This window comes from Lepidothrix coronata, unplaced genomic scaffold, assembly GCF_001604755.1.
Source record: "Lepidothrix coronata isolate B3197 unplaced genomic scaffold, Lepidothrix_coronata-1.0 Scaffold19, whole genome shotgun sequence".
Taxonomy (NCBI): Eukaryota; Metazoa; Chordata; class Aves; order Passeriformes; family Pipridae; genus Lepidothrix; species Lepidothrix coronata.
The window spans coordinates 4,842,314-4,858,947 of NW_016690199.1; the positions used below are offsets into that span (position 1 = coordinate 4,842,314).

At 43.1% G+C, this 16,634-nt stretch overlaps 1 protein-coding gene and 1 long non-coding RNA gene across 9 annotated transcripts in view; one reads left to right on the forward strand and one right to left on the reverse strand.

Annotated features, from left to right (window-relative positions):
• TRMT61A (tRNA methyltransferase 61A) overlaps positions 1 to 16,617 on the reverse strand; it is a 28,178-nt gene extending 11,561 nt beyond the window's left edge. Inside the window, exons 1-2 of one of the 7 annotated variants that reach the window (XM_017807485.1) lie at positions 16,382 to 16,617; positions 9,181 to 9,540 (exon numbers count right to left, since the gene is read on the reverse strand). In XM_017807485.1, the coding sequence (XP_017662974.1) occupies positions 9,181 to 9,511 (331 nt within the window). In that variant the 5' untranslated portion in view covers positions 9,512 to 9,540; positions 16,382 to 16,617. The other 6 variants (XM_017807481.1, XM_017807486.1, XM_017807484.1 and 3 more) reach the window with 6 other exon arrangements.
• Positions 11,970 to 16,230, forward strand: LOC108493760. Of its 2 annotated transcripts, none has more exons than XR_001873603.1 (4): positions 11,970 to 12,075; positions 13,080 to 13,258; positions 14,295 to 14,400; positions 15,961 to 16,230. It is a non-coding gene; the product is annotated as an uncharacterized LOC108493760 (long non-coding RNA). The 2 variants fall into 2 exon arrangements; XR_001873602.1 differs by lacking the exon at positions 11,970 to 12,075 and adding an exon at positions 12,306 to 12,414.
• Positions 16,618 to 16,634: the final 17 nt, after the last annotated feature.

The following is a 16,634-nucleotide window of genomic DNA, read 5'->3' on the forward strand; positions in this document are numbered from 1 at the left end:
TCACAAACTTGAAACTGTAGGTAACTGCATTTACCACGTACAAACAGGGACTAACAGGGCATAGATTTTTCCTTGTTTTGGTTTGATAATTTAGGAAACTTATTTTAAATGATCCATTGGAGTATTAAACAGATGAGTGACTAATAACAAACATTTTCACTGAAGAAAACACCCATATACCAATTCCCATTGCAAATTACTCACTCAAGTGGCATTTAGGAGAGCAACCCCCCAAATTCAAAACACCACAACCAACCCAATTCAAAAACCCTCAGCAAATTATCTGTGTTTATTGATTCATAATTCTGTGCTTGGAACACATTTCTCCTGTAGAAAGAAGATCTATTTCTAGCCATTTTCAATGACTGTTCAGGCTAAATTTCAACCTGAAGCAAGTTCTTTCAACTAACATAAATCTTAAAACACTTATAAGGGACGGAATCTGACGTACAGCAGCTCAGAAAGGAAATTAATTAAGGGGCACAGGGGCTGGTACAGCTGCTTAATTGGAGCAGTGCTTTCCATAATCATACAGGAAGTCCAAGTCACTGACAGATCCAAGGTTCTTGCCCTCTAGTCACACAAGGGGAGAAACACTGTCGTGGCAGTGTATTGAATCCGACAGCTCTGAAAGGGGAGACCTTCAGACTGTAAACAGAGCTCAGGGCCCAAGTTTGCCACCGGATCAACCAACGCCACCGCGGAATCGGCTCTGCTCCTCTGCTTCCCTCTGGGAGGGCTCTGACCCCAGTGGGCAGACTGGCACCCCCACCCCCAGCTTTAGCACGGCAGATTAGAGGGGGAGGAAGGACCTACACATTTTTGCTTCAGAGAGGTCCAAGGGAAGAGAGAAACTGTGACACACGCATTTAATAAAGTGAAAGTCCAGGCATTTGTGCCAGTATTGAAATAATGCAAACAAAAAGCAAAACACACTTAAATGTGCTCACATCAAAAACTATCTAGTTAGGGCACTTGTAGGCTCTTAAATGTCAACACAAACTTCCCTGGTCAAAAGGAGCACAGCAGCCATGTGGCTGAGAAAACTCAAAGATATATGTGCATAAAGAAACAGCATTCCATTGACTTTTTTTTTAAATGACAAAAGCAGGGAACTGTTGTTCATGGAGTGCTAAAGGCTGAAATTCTGCCTTTACATTTAATGACATAAGGGAGGATTACACAACCGAGAACTATTGTAAAATGAGGGAATTTAATTATTTTACCTCTCAAATGGGTAATGCTGCACACTTTCTCCATCTCTCTCTGCTAATCTAGAGGAGTGAACAGAAGGCCTGTCAGCACAGCTGGGCTGTAAGCAGAAGAGAGAGGCAGCTTGTGCATGTATCCAGTTTCCTTGTTCATATTCTTTTACATTTTTAATCACTTTCCTTTTAAATCTGCTCTTAAAAACACCACAGAAGATATGGTTTGTGTACTTCATAGGAAAACCCATTAAGATTTTTTGTCTTCTTTTCTGATACTCTTTTTTATTTACAAACTCCAAGCCAAACCCTGAACTAAACCCAGGACTGCCTGGAAGTCACTACTTGCAGGTGTATTACAGCAGAGTTTTTGTTAAAAAAGGTTGCCAGGAATTATTTATTGTTGACTGGCTACTGCAAACATGAGAACAATACATATGTATCACATTTTAACATATCAAATTCTATCACATTAACATAGTTAATGAGAGTATTTCTGACGATGCTGCCTGCCTTCTCTGTAACAACACCCTCAAAACTGCTGAAAACAAAGAATAAGATGGTGAAGAATTACACACCATTGTTGAATCTCTTCTTGAAGACATGACAGATTCTGAATCCAGATCTGTGAAATTATTATGACCCTCTACTCTCATGTGCCTGATAGTTCTGCACACTTGATGTGATCCATTAATAACATGAGAGTCTGGCTTAAGTCCAGACTCACCACATGCCCCTAAGGCCCAATCAGTACTGTCTACAGAGGTCAGGGGTTCAACCCTATGTTTCTGTGATGTTGTAGAAGGGGAAATGAACGTTTATGTTCACCTTCTTCCCTGCAAATCTGCAATGTTCCACATTTCTGTCTTCCCATCACCTTCTCAATTAATTTTCTATTTCTGTTTGTGCTTATTTTGAAATCACTACTAAAAAAAAGCAGTATTCAGCAAAATAACTCAAAGAGTCTTAGGCACCAGTTTTTACTAAGTTGTAGCTCAGTACCAGTTTCCTTGAGAAATGAAAGTATTCTAGCATGACAGGGAATCAGTCAGGACAGCAGCAAGGAGTACTACTGAAGCCATGTACTAGAATGCTACCAAACCAGAGATATCATAGCTGAATTGCCTGTATACAAATAAAGCAAAAAACTGAATATCAAAAATTAGTATTTTACATCAGAAGAGGCAAGATAAGAAGTGGAAGAACTTCAACAGATTTTCATTCGCATACAGGTGCAGTGAAATGCCTATGTTCCTCATTTGACCTAGAAGAAGAATGTAAGACAGCTAGAACAATAGAGTTTATAACTTTTACACCAAGATGCTCCCTTTCTGAAAGCCTGCACTATAAATAGCCTTGAAGACTGTTTGCTCTCTACCACAGGACAATGCCCATCTAACTACTGCATATTAATCATGAATGGATTCTACAGAAGAAAGGTAAAAAAACGACAAAACAAAGACATTCTTAGCAGCTGCTGCTTTAGAGCTCACTTAGGTGAGCACTTGTGTCATTGCTAATTTTCACTTGGAAAACGTGATGCTCTTTCACACTGACTACTCTGTGATCTCAAACATCTTAGTCAAAGAGCAGACATCTACATTGCAGGCATTAATGAGACACCACAGGGTCCCCAATATGCCACACTCCAAGCTCAAGATCTGAGGAGGTGGCACTGTGCAGGGGATCAGTGTGCAGACTTGGAATGTGGTCCATCTCAGTTCAAAGGCAGGAATTCAAATCCTCTGTTAAACGCATATGGGTTAGGTGGCTTAGAACCCTGCACACTGATGTAGCCCTTCTTGGGCTCAAGCACAAGCCCTTCTCCTTCTCCAACACATTTAAGCTCAGAGGAGTGTTTCTGCCCTCTCCCAAGACAAGGAAAACACTGCAGTTTTAGAAGGATTTCAATCCTAGCAAGTGGACACTTAGATGAAACACTCTAGCTCAGCACCCAGTGATACTTCCGATTGCAGACAATAAACTATTGACCAGGCGAACTCCTTGATCCTGGCCCTGACCTCCAACAGATCTGTTCTTCTCACTCTCCACTTATTTAAGTAATGGCTTTTCCACAGAGAAGCCTCCACACAGCTCAGCCACCTGTAGACAATGTCCATGTTAAGATCATTTCTCACCTTCTCAAAGTTGCAGTGGACAACACGTGAGCTGTTCAAAAACAACACATGCCATTTCAGCACAGAATACCGTCAAGAGAAACACGAGTGTCACCACAGCATCGAGCACAGTGCTTGACTGATATGGAATACAGAGTACATTTTTACACTATTTTCTGTTGTCTGCTTTTCTTATTGCAAAGGGATATTTGTCTAATCTCCTGGAATCCCATCCATGCCATAAACATAAGTGACCTGATTCTGTGTTCCACTACCTTTCCTCTTTGCAGGCTATCGCTTGGCTTGTCTTCCCTAGAAATTTCTCATCAGGGGATCTTCTTTTTAAAAAAGGAACTACAAATTGTCATTTAAGATCCATAGATGTTTACAGTGCCTAAGCAAAATCATTTTAGAATAAAGCTGAATAAGCTCCTAAGTGCATATATAGGTTCATATTGCTTGGAAACACGAAAAGAGAAAAGTATACAGTGTGTTATTTAATTCTGGGTCTCTACAATATCTAGTAACATTTTAATAGAACTAAAGCTTCTGATGCAAAATTTGGCTACCAAAGATATTCTGAAATGAGTAAATACAACAAAACAATGACAGTGTTTCTGTGTTTGTCTCCTAGCTACGCCACTTAGACCTAGCAAATTGTAAGATGGGTCATGAGTCAGCCATGAGAACGGAAGGAGCCTCAAACCAAGGGAAAATTAATCTTTAGACAGAGCTAACAACTCCACAACTAAAATCTGTCAAGAAACACTGAACAGAGGAAGACTGCTCACTGTACATGACAAGTTTATGTAACCAGAAAATCATTAATGACTTTTAATGAATATATGAAGAGATATTAAGCATCAGATGGAAATTAACCCAAAGATCCTACTGTGAAGATAGTCGAGGGCACAAATCATGGTGCCAGAGGTCAAACACAGCAAGAGCAGGGACAGAGAGGAAGAGGAAGAGAGGGAGGGAGAGAATTTCAAGGAGATTAACTGGTGGCTGAAAGAGAAAACAGCAAATCAAAAAGTTCTCTTACAGTCAAGAAGTTCCCTTTACAGAAGATTAGCTTGCTCTCCTGCCTACCTGTTGTGGACACCACACTGAAGCAGGAATTTTAGGCAGCAGGCTGGAGGTCAGAGAGGGCCACTGCTCACTGACCAAACTGAGAAGTTAAGAGAAGGATAGTACGGAAGCTTGTAGGCTGGCACTGCCTACAAAAGGATTTAAGAACCAATATTTCCTTAGAGATTCAAGAGTCTTCTACAGAATGGATATAATATGGTTAAGTTCAGAGATGCATGAAAAGTGAGCTTGGTGGTCAGGTGAAATTACAAGATGAAAGTGAGCCCAGAAAGTCTGGAAACAAATGCTTTAGGGTATGGACAGCATTCCACATCAGCTGCATGACAGCCACAAGTCTGAATACATTGCAGTGATGCTTCAGGTGATCACTTCTGGTTCATAGAAACATCACAGAATCACAGAATGGTTTGGGTTGAAAGACATCTTAAAGATTCTCTAGTTCCAACACACCTGCCATAGGCAGGACACCTTCCACTAGACCGGGATGCTCAAAACCCCACCCAACCTGGGCTTCGACACTTCCAGGGATGGGGCATCCACAGCTTCTCTGGGTGGCCTGTGCCGGTGCCTCACCACCCTCACAGTAAAGAGTTTCTTCCTAATATCCAATCTAAAGCTGCCCTCTGTCAGCTTAAAGCCCATTATCCCTTGTCCTATCACTCCATGCCCTTGTAAAATTCCCTCTCCAGCTCTCTTGTAGCCCTTTTGGGTACTGGCAGGTGCTATATGATCTCCCTGGAGCCTTCTCTTCCCCAGGCTGAACAATCTCCCTTCACAGGAGAGGTGCTCCAGCCCTCTGAGCATCTTCATGGCCTCCTCTGGACTTGCTCCAACAGGTCCACGTCCTCCTTACAGTCCTTCTGTTGAGGGCCCCAGAACTGGACCAGTTCAGTGCTTTGGTGTGACAAGAGAATACTGTGCTCTGTGACATTTGTGTTGATGAGGCCATTCTAATTCTTCAAGAGGTGCTATACAAGGATGAGGTTTTCTAATTCTCTCACTCTAACCTGAACAGCTGCTAAGAGGCAGATAAGGGAGACATTATGAAACACAGACATTAATTAGTATGAGCACATTCTAGAATCAAATACTTCCAAACTTTGGTCTATACATTACACTAAAGACAGAGCTGCAAACAATTTACATATACCTACGGCACAAAAATTGTAAAGACGTGAGCAGGATTTGTCAAAAAGTCTGTAAGCACTTCAGAAGAGTCATAAGCACACAGATGACTTGCTGGGACTCCACAATAAACTATTAATGATTTATTAAGTGTCCATGAATCATTAAGTCGTCACTAATTTTTTATGAGTGTACTCTTAACAAAATCTATACCCTGGCTGTGAGTTTGAAAATTTCATAATTGTTTTTGAGAGGCTCTAGTGTAAGGCTGGGCAGCAGCTCTCATTACCCCTTTACTTAGAAACCATGAGGACCCAGAACACTGTTCTCAGCCTTCAGAAATTCAGTCCATGAGCTCAGAAACCCATTGCTGTGTGGCAATGAATAGGGTTTAGCAATTTTTAATTTGGGATTTAGCTGAAGGGAAACAAAAAAATCCAATTAACATTTTTGCTCATGTGAGTCTGATTTTGCTGAATGCTGAAGGATCACTGGGATGGTGCTTAAAGTACTTTTAACTAAATTACATTTTGTCTAAATACTATGCTCCATCAAAGCCAAAATATTTCTGAGATTTATCAGATTAAATGAGGTTTCACAGTGCTGCACTGTGTAATTCTGAGGGTAACCCTGAGCAATTCTGAGGGTTAGGACAGACATTTGTTTAGGTCTCACCAGGGAGACAGGACAGTAAAAAAGCCTCCATCTGTGGAGACTAGAAAGAAAAACAAACATCTGTTTGGAAAAAATATCTGAAAGGTTTCATATTGGTTCCAACGTAGTATAAAAATAAATGTAAACCCCTCAAAATCTATTGACAAATGGAGTTGTTATATTACAGGCAGCCTTACCTGGGAAGCTGACATCTAGACTAGTTTTGGAGAGTGACACAAAAAAGAAACATTCAGCTTATTCCTTTATCTAGACACATGCAGTGAACATAAACTGGATCAGAGTTACCTGACAAGAATAAACTTTCACACTATCAGGCCACTTACAGCAGGTATTTAAGCAGCTCTCTTGAGTATCCTTTAATTCTGGGAAGATCAGGCTGCTAAAAACTGTATCCAAGCAGGGAATTCCTCAGAGCAGAAAGCAATGCTTTCAATAGATCTTAGCTCCAACATTTGTGCTAACATTTTTAAAATCTTAACATACCTTTATAAATTAGAAATTAGCAGAAGACAGAAAAAGGATCATATTCCTACACCCCCGTAATGAAACATCAGGCAGATGCAGAGTTCCCTGACTGAGTATGCCTGGATCATTTTAATTATGCATGTACTGCTGACAAGCTTGCTCTTTATGTGTTTACTAAAGATTATTAAAAATAGTAAAATCTGTATTAATACGTTTGTATCTTTTATGACAAACACGACTAATCAATTTAAACCGTATAATTCAAGTGATATAAAATTAAGCCTTCTGGTCATTCTACTCCATTTTTATAATCACATACAAAAGATCATTTATACTCGTATTCACAGCATTACAACACGACACAGAGGGCGTTTCATCTTACTTTTTCGATCCTTTCTTCACACAGTTGTGGAGACTAATCCACAGTTCTGCTTTGCTTACACTGTGTAAATGCAGGGCACAATTCCACAGTCCAATCAGCAAGACAAGAGGAAAGGAGCCTGGGCTCTTTACAGAGCCTTCTTTGCCAGTACATACAGCAACTGTGTGTTTAAGTTCAACTTCAAATAATAAAAAAGACATACCCCCACGCTAATTAATGCCCAAAACAACCAACAGCAGCAGGAAGCAGACTCAAGTGTCATTGCTAGACCAGACTTCCTGTCTTGTTTCTACTCATGGCCACTGGGCTGGTTCTGTGTAGCACACACGAGGTTAACTGAGAACTAATGATTTTGGACCACTGAATACCATCTAATTTGGGATGGCACCAAAGTAGATTACATCACCATGCTGGAGGCTCTAGTTGTCAATGCCTGTAAAATTTGTAATTCAAAGCAAATCTGCAGTAAGATCTCTTGCTTCAAGGTTAACCAGACAGATTTCATGCAGTACTTCTTTTCTTTGTGAACAGTGAGCCTTTCAAGCAAGACAAGCACAACTTCAGCAGTAAACTGTTCACTTTTCCTGGACAGCTTAAGTTGCAATACATTGATAGCACAGGCATTAAAATAAACCTGGGGGCAGCTTCCCATTAGCAAAAAGAATTGTTTGTGTCTATGATTTTTGACTTGTAACATTTTTTGAAATCATCAAATGTTTCCATTTCTTAGCTCTTTAGATAAACAAGTAATCTGACATTTTCATTCTCTCTAGGCACCTTTGACATTACTGAAAACATTTTAAGTGCTGCTTTGTACATTTGACTATTCCAAGAGAGCAGGAACATTGAACAATTCACATCTCCATCTCCCCCTCCCCCAACTAATTTGTTGTGGGTTTTTTCCCATCCTGCCTAAACATAGCAGGGAGGGAAAGAGGTGAAGAGCTCCCTGATGAAGCTACTCCCCATGACAAACCTAAAAATGCCCGATTGTTCTACAAACCAAATTACAAACTCAAAGGACTCAACCATTTTCACAGTATCAGAGGCTTCTGCACATGGCTTTGCCTGTTTCCAGTGCTGCTGTACAGCAACCAGCTCAATGTACTAGTTCTTAACCAGGGTACAACTGGATGCAGAGATAAGTGGTCCTTATGCCTGAAAAGTTGCCCAAAATTATGTTTGAGTGGGAACAGGAAATGTTAAATTCAAGAAAGTACAGTTCCTGTCATGCTGATCCTTTGCCATATCTGTGCTTGAAAGGCAAGTGTATGAAACTGCTTCATAAAAACACTCTAAGGAAACAGCCAGAAAAAACAAGGACAAGCTACCTCATTTCATATTTTTTCAAACTCCAGAAATGCACTCAAATCAAGCAAGCTTTATACTGCCTGCAGTAATAAAGTTACGAAGACATTATTATAAACTCAGTGTAATCAGGAAAATATTTATGTAAAATTTCACTCCTTACTTCCAAATCAAGCAAAATCACGAAAGCTGTAATAAATTAAACCAAGTTTTGAAACAAAACAAATCCCTGTGAGGAACATATCATCCATTGTATTATATCAGTGATTTTGCATGTAGTTGTGGTGCTACAAGTAGATCATACTTGGGAAGAGAAAAACGAAATATATGTACTTACATGGTATCACTTCATATAAACACTGCCACTTTATTTCCCTTATTAGTTCAACACCCTATCATCAGAATCTCTTCCACGAGGCCATCTCAACTATATTCTCTGAAACTGCAAATTCAAAGCTCAACTTTTAATTCAAATCATGTATTTAAAAACATTTTAAAGTACTTAACAACAGTTTTAGAAAAGGGAAATGAAAATGTGTATATACTTATTCTAAACAGATGAATTAATCAAACACACACTCAGAGGTATATCCATACACAAGGGCAGCTTAGTGAGGTAGCATCAGTTGTTGAAGAAACAGCAGCTGGTAACACGTGCACATGAAATAAAATTATTCAATGTGTAGGCTCAGAAAATTGTATCACAGTGGGAAAAAGCTCACCTTTCAGCAAAATATAAAGAAAAGCCAGTTTTTTCATGGAAGTGTTGGTGTTAGTTCTTAATAAAGGATTTCAACATAGTAATTATTACCTGATTCACATACTATGGAGCCTGGCTTCAGTTCTAACATCATGGTGATTATAGAGATGTCAGTGGAATACAGAATCTGTGTCCTGTGAGGGAGATTCATGGTCCACAGTTCTGGAGTTGGATGAAGAATGAACACCCATCCTCCCTTACTGCAGGTCACTTTGGAGCCGTACTTCTTGCCTATGAGGTCTGTGGAGTGCCTGATGACCCCGTACTTAGTCTGTGTTACAGTGCCATGCTGGACTTTCACAGGAAACATGGATTCGTGGCCCAAGAACACAATAGCTGTGTCACCATCCTTTATGGTATCTCCATATTCAATAAAACTCATTGTGACAGTTGTTGGTTGATGATTGACACCTAGAAAAGATTAAATAGGTCAGGAGAGTTTCGCAGGATCTGAAAGTACAGACATAAACCCAAATAATTTTATTTTCCCCAATACAGAACAAAACCCCACTGTGCAAATAAGACGTTAGGAAGAGAACTCCAGGAGGTTCAGAGACCCGCCCCCCCCCTCCCCCGCTGCACTCTTGATCCAATTAAAATCAATGGAAAAACCTACAGATTTGAATATAACCAGTATTTTTCCTGGTTTATAGTACATTTTAAAGAAAAATCGGGAAATATATTGTAATTTCTCAGCCTGCTCCAAAATGCTACTGAGAAACTTGTACAATTAGTGCAATTAGTACCAATTTCAGTACTTTGTCCAATTCCAGTTCATGAGCACTCAGAGCATGTTATTAAGCAGTAACTTTTATTCCCATTTTCTTGCTTATTTCTTGGTGATTTACAATGTAAAGACATACTACTACTTGCCTTGACATAAATCATTAGTTATTAAGACCACTAACTAAAGTTTACTTGACAGTTCTCCAACTGGAGGTTTAGAGACTGGATAAACGCAGTATCTGCATTAATTTATGCATAAATTTTACTAACTACATGGGAAAAAAGAATACTGTGGTCTTTAATTTGCCATTGGGGGTGCAAAGTAATTGTCTGGGAAGCAATCTGGGCTGCAGCTAAATGTAAACAACCATTTGCAAACTAATGCAAACAGTTTTATCACTTCAGCCCCATGGTCTTGGAGCTGTTTAGAGAATTACAATTAACTTTTGTTGGCTTTGAGTAGACAATCTAGAAATCAGAAGGCAACTTACAATGAAACCTGGTATTGCCTTTCAGATAAGGCAGCTAAATATCTAAGCTGCAGGTTGATCAGTTTGTGGAATGAATTTTTTAAGGAAGCAATGGTGATCCCAAAGTAAGAAATTAAAGCCTTTGACAGAAGGCTTTGAAAGTCAAATTTCCGCTACTTCTTCCACAACATAATCAAAAGCAGCATAACTTTTAGTTTCAGAGTAATGATTTGGTTTCAGCACTTTTGTATTGAATGTGTAGCAGCTTGGTCCTGCTTCATCGTTTTAATTAAAAACTTTCAGTTCTAGAACTGTAGTCTGGTTTTGTTGACCAGAACTCCACGTAGCTCAGTTTGCTGCTAAGCAGCTACATTTATAATTTCAGTCACTGACGCTGATAAACAGATGTGCTTGTGGGCAAAACTTCCAAAGCTCATTACATGATTATTGCGTGAGGTGTTCAGATGCCAAAGCAGAACAGGCCTGTCTGGACATATGGTGAAATAGTAAGAATGAATTCAGAAATGTATACATACAGGATGTTGTGAGATAGCACAAATGCTGTGTTTTATAGCTTGCACCTTCTGATTACATTCATGTCTTAATCGCTCATAAATGGTACCTATAGTTCTCATTGGAGATACTATTAAAGCAGTGCAGTTTTCAGCTCTCAGAACAGTGCCATTTGAAAGGATCTCCACTGTAGTCCATTTCTTTCACAGTATTTACTGCAACTACACCCATTTGCAAAAGCAACATTCCTGCAGCATGTCTGCAGGGACACAGAGAGATCTCCCTTTGATCACACAAACTGGCTCCCAGTTTCTTTGCCTTCCTTTGAGCCACTACGCTTAACACAGCTAATTGTCACAGGAGTGAATCACAGAATCATCAAGGTTGGAAGAGACCTTCAAGACCATCAAGTCCAGAAAGTCCAGTCCATGTCAGTGCACACTGACATCCCAAGTGACTCATCTCTCAGGCTCAGACCTCTAACTGGCACATTATATTCATCCACTTGGGGTAAAATTGGTGTCTGTGACAAGTTTTGGAAAATTCTTTGCCTCCCCTCCCCCTATTGCAAGGAACAGAGTTGAGCTACAAACACTTGAAATATTTTCCATTCCCTCCCAGTGCAGAGGCTCCTGCACTGTGTTACACTTCTCCTCTGGGCAGCACGCAGGGGGTTGGAGGAGCATCGCTGCTGCCACAGGGTGCTGCCAAGTGGGGGGCAATGGCAGTGTGCGGGGGGAATGGCAATGGGGGAATGGGAGCAGGGGCATGGCAGTGGTGGGAATGGCAGTGGCAAGGAGGTGAGGCAGGGCCTCCTGCCACGGGATCAGGACTTTTCCGCGGCCTTGCCATGGCTGCAGCGACCTAAACCCAACGACCCAGGCGATCCCTCGCAGCCTCACAAATTAAACCACTGACATAACTCTGTGCTCCCTTCAACCACAGCCCAGGTATACCTCTCTCTCCCCCGACCAGCTGCCACAAGAACCTGGCAGGCTGCCTCTTCCCCCTCCTGCAGCCTGGCATGGGGGCACGGGAAGCTCCCGAAGAGGAGGAGGAGGCAAGCACAGCCCTCTCGCCCCCCCCGGGCTGGTGAATCGCTCTCTGCCCGCGCTCCGACAGGTGACCCCGGTGCCAGAGCCCCCCTCGGCCCCCTCCCGCGCCCCGGCAGCGCATCAGCCCGTCCCAGCGGACCCGGGAACCTCACGGCTGTTCCGGGCCCGAAGGATTTAACGCGGTATTTGCTGCGGGAGGGGGGTGAGAAGCAGGGACCGGGCAGGGAAGGGGTCAGAGGCGGGATTAGCCTGCGGCAGAGCAGCGTTAACCCGTGACGGCTCCGCGGGGGGCGGGACCGCCCTCGCCCCAGCGCCCGTGTCCCCAGGCAGCCGCCGGCTGTCCCCGCATCCCGAGCTGTTACCTCCCCAGGCCCGGCCCGGCCCGGCCCGGCTCGGCTCTCCTCACACGTGGAGCCCGCCCAGCGCCTCCTTCCGCCCCAGTCGCAGGCTGCTGACGCTCCCGCCGCCTCCGCCCCCGCCAGCCCTGCCTGGAGCCGGGGAGTGGCCGCCGCCAGTGCCCGGTGCGGTCAGACCCTGTTCTCGCCGCCCGTTCCCCTCAGCCCGCCATCCCCTCAGTCCCATCGAGGCGCCTGTACCTCTCAGCCCCTTTGAGCCGCCTGTCCCCCTCAGCCCACCATGCCCACAGTCCCATCGAGGCGCCCGTCCCCTCAGTGCTCCTTGCTGGGACCCTGAGGAGGGGGGACAGCCACTGACTGCCCTCAGCAGCCCCCCAGGCACCTCTCGATGAGCTGGCCGAGGTGCTCCTGCCTTGGGCAGCTGCCCTCTCTGTGAAACTTGAGGGGTCCCAGTGGGTCACTGTTGAAAGCCATGATGGGAACTGGTGGCCCCAATGGGAACTTGCGTTCCTCACCCATCCAATGTGTGAGGAATCTTGAGGACCACCACCAGGAGGGCTGAAGCCCCTTCCCCAGGGAATGGCTCTGCCTTTGCCATCGGCAGACCCAAGCCTCGCCTCCAGTGCTTGGGGAACGGAGCTTCCAGAAAGTTCCACCTGCCCTCCCCCAGGGCAGCCTACTCGGGGAAAGGCAGCTCAAGGCCAACCGAGCTCCTCACAGGGGTTTCATAAGGCTGCAGGAGAAACCACAATGTGGGCTCAGAAGCAGCAGAATCGTTATCTAACCCCCTAACAGCATGGTACTAACTCCTACTTGTGTCTCATGTTTAGGATTGAAGTGATGTGGAGAGCCCTGTGTGCCCTGGTGGTACGGGGGATGTAATCAGGAGGCAAGGAGAAGCAAAGGAGGAGAGTATTGCCTCATCTTCTGCTCACAACAAGCCCAGGCCACCTGGCATGGGAGGGGTATGGGCATAGCAGAGAGCGTGTGAATCACCCTGGACGTGCAGGTAGTGTTCCCAGTTAAATCAGATAATGCTCTGTACTGTGCTGCGTTCACCAGTAACCTGTAATACACAATAATGGAGAAAGTCATCCTTTAACAATCATGACCACAGTAACGGAGATCTGTTTAGATGATGAGCTGTGACTTTTTTGTGGTTCCATCAAGTAAAAGGGATTTTTTTCCCATTACCTTCAGTGAGAACATATTTTTTGTTATGGTGTTGACCTACCCATAGCATAATTGCAGTAGTCTTTGTTAGTTATGAAACTCTCCTCCATCTAATCTAAACATAATGTATGCAGTTTCAGAGGTTTCTTAAACTGCAAACTCCTACTCAGCTGTTTTTCTGACTGGCAATCATGGCTCTACTTTGCCTTTATATTTGCACCCACTTTGTTTAATTTTCTGACATTTTTAGTGTCATTGGCTATATTTGTCATTGTTTATGTTCTCATGTCCTTTCTTTCCCGTGATGAGCTGATGTTCAGATCACTGTGGGCCTGACTGTGTGCAAGATTGAGGTACTTAGCAACTCCTAGTTTCCACAGACCCTCAACTCACTGGAAACTATCAGTAATTTTCAACAGACTGCCTAAGAAGTGAGAAAAAGTACACCAAGGATAATAACTAGGCAAATACATTTTAAGTGATAAATATAAATGGGAAGAGAAGTTTCACTTGACAAGCAAATGCAACTATAACCAATTTCTTTAATTTACTATTACATGAGTGTTATGTTTAATTTTCAAGTGCTGTTTAGTTGTCAATTAGGAACTGGAGACAATTCAGTTGTTTATAGCAAACTACTTTCTCTTGCTGTTTCCTAATTCGGAATATTCTTCTACGTTTTTAAGAAAATGTTTATCTCCTAAATCTTCAGCTTCATCTTACATTCACGCAAGTAATTTCAGAAGACACATTCACTAGCCAGCACCCATCCTCTCTTGCAGTTGTACACTGCACAACATTTATAATTAAGCCTCTTAGGAAGTTAGCTGCATGGTCCATGATTAACTTCCCTTAATTCTTCATTGTTAAAGCTCAGTGCAGAGATCTCTGGAGTAATCACCCCACCTTTCCATCCTGAGCTGCAGAACTCAACATGTATAAGTCAGTATTCGCTAAGATACCATCCCAGCATGGAAAGTGAGTATTGGCGCCTTTATCACAGTCTAACAGGCCATACAGGCTTATCCAAAGCAAGTGTTTCCCAGCAGATGAGGCAGATAGAGCGGGTGATCAGAGGCTGTTGACACAAGGCACAGCATCTGTAATTAAGTCACCAGGGAAGCTGGCATGGGATGTTGTGACAAAGGTAGGATCCAGTTTACACACAGTTTTCGGCAGATCTTAAAATGCTGTCTGAGTAAAACCCAGCCACTTCTGACTTACTGCACACTAGAAGTTTGTCAAGTAGTGGTGAGGGAAAAGGGGTAGAGAGTGCACTGTTTATTAAACATATAAATTGAACATATTTTAGTCTTTTTGCACCCATGACTCTCTTTCCATATCTGCTTTTCAGACCAAAGTTCTGTGAAAAACAGGTGTCTGTTTGTGTTGGAAATGCTGTAATGTATGGCACACTGAGATCTACTACCTGATTATAATGACTGGTGTTCCCTGTTCTGCAAGACTGGGAGGGAAAGAGCATATCCAATGAACAGAAGTAGATCCTTGGATTTTAGATCTTGGTGACCTTGACTCCACAAATCTACTGAACAATTACATTACAGAACAGTTGATTGCTTCTTTGTTTGTGTGGCAATAGATTATGGAATAAGGTGAAAGGAGCCTTCAGAACCTACCCTCATATGATTTTTTTTTTCTTTTTGTGAAGAACACCACCACAAAAATATGGTATAACTTAAGAAAATGGTTTTAGTTTTATTTCTATTTCAAATAAAATATTAAAACTATGTGTTTTACGTTAGAAAAATCCACAATCAGAATTATGTTTGCAGCTGAGGTAATCCAGCAGTACTATATTTATATTTTAATTTATTGAGGACTCTGGGTACAGTTTTGCGCTTACATTCATTTAATACTTGTTTAGCCATGACATTACTTGCAATTTACACTATTCTGAAGTGTGAGCGTTGTGTGAAACTAGTAATATGTAGGGGAAGATTCTGTGAGGTTAAAAGTGCAGAGCAGTCCTAGAGAGAGGATTTGTTCTTTGATCCGGAAGATAAGAGGCCGGACTTGTACAGATGCTGAGCCCTTGGCTTCTCCTGGAGATCTGTATATTCAGCATCTCAGTCTACCAGACCTGGAATAACTCGGAAATCTGGATGGCAGCCAAACACAGTATATTTTTATTTCAGGCAGTCTAGGCTTTTTATTTTGCAATGATTTTTTCTATATGTACATTATTATTTTTAAATCCTAAGCAGTTCTGTAAAGTGCCCTCACTTCTTGTTGTTAGGGTGAGGGTACTGGTTGTGGTGCTGAAAGGATTGTGGTAGGGAAAAGAGTTTTAGGTGATGTCTCCTGACATTCACATCTTGTGTCAAGGAAGGCAACTGTGGAACTCAGGTCCGCATTCACGTGGATAAGTACACTCTGTTTGGACAGGAGGATAATAAACATGGGTTCTGCTGTGAGAAACACACATCAGAGAAAGATAAAGATACTATTATGTAAAGGTGAAAGTCAGATCAAGCCAGTCGTTCACATTGTTAATATATTTATTTCTGCAAACATCAGGATTCTCAGCTGCATCTTGGCTTTGGGACAAACCAGCTCACAAAGGGACCAGTGGAAGTCACTGTTTTTGCGAATTTCAGGTGAGCTTTAGATGGGTCAGATCCCAGAGCTCCCGTGCCCATCTTTAGCAGGAAATCACCCACTCTCCAATAAAAGCTTAAGACTTCTTTTTTTTTTGGCACATGACAAGCAGAGGATTCGCTGTGCTTTACACAACCACCCTACTTCCTTTCACTTTAAGCTGTAAAACGAGCCCACGGCTTCGCAGGTGCTGGAGGCGAGGTGCAGGTCCTCCCTCAGCAGAGCCGGGCTGCCGGGGGCTGGGCGCCAGATCCGCACCCGCCTCAGGGGCAGTTACTGACAGTTACGGCCAGTGCTGACATTACATAACCCTCAGTTTTGGGATGGCACGTTATCACACCCGCGGCTGAATCCTCGACCGAGGTGTGAAGAGCCAATATTCATGGCAACGGGCCATTGTTGGTGCACGATGGCGCAGAGAGATGGAATTCTGCCCACACATCAGCGCTCAGCGGAGGCGCCGCGGCTCCCTCGGCTCTGCCGGAGCGGCCCCAGGGGGTCCCCCCGCCCCCGCGCGGCCTCCCCAACGCCGAGCAAAATGGCGGCAGGCGCGGGACCGGCCGGCAGCGGAGCGTTGGCCCCGCCCTCCGGCG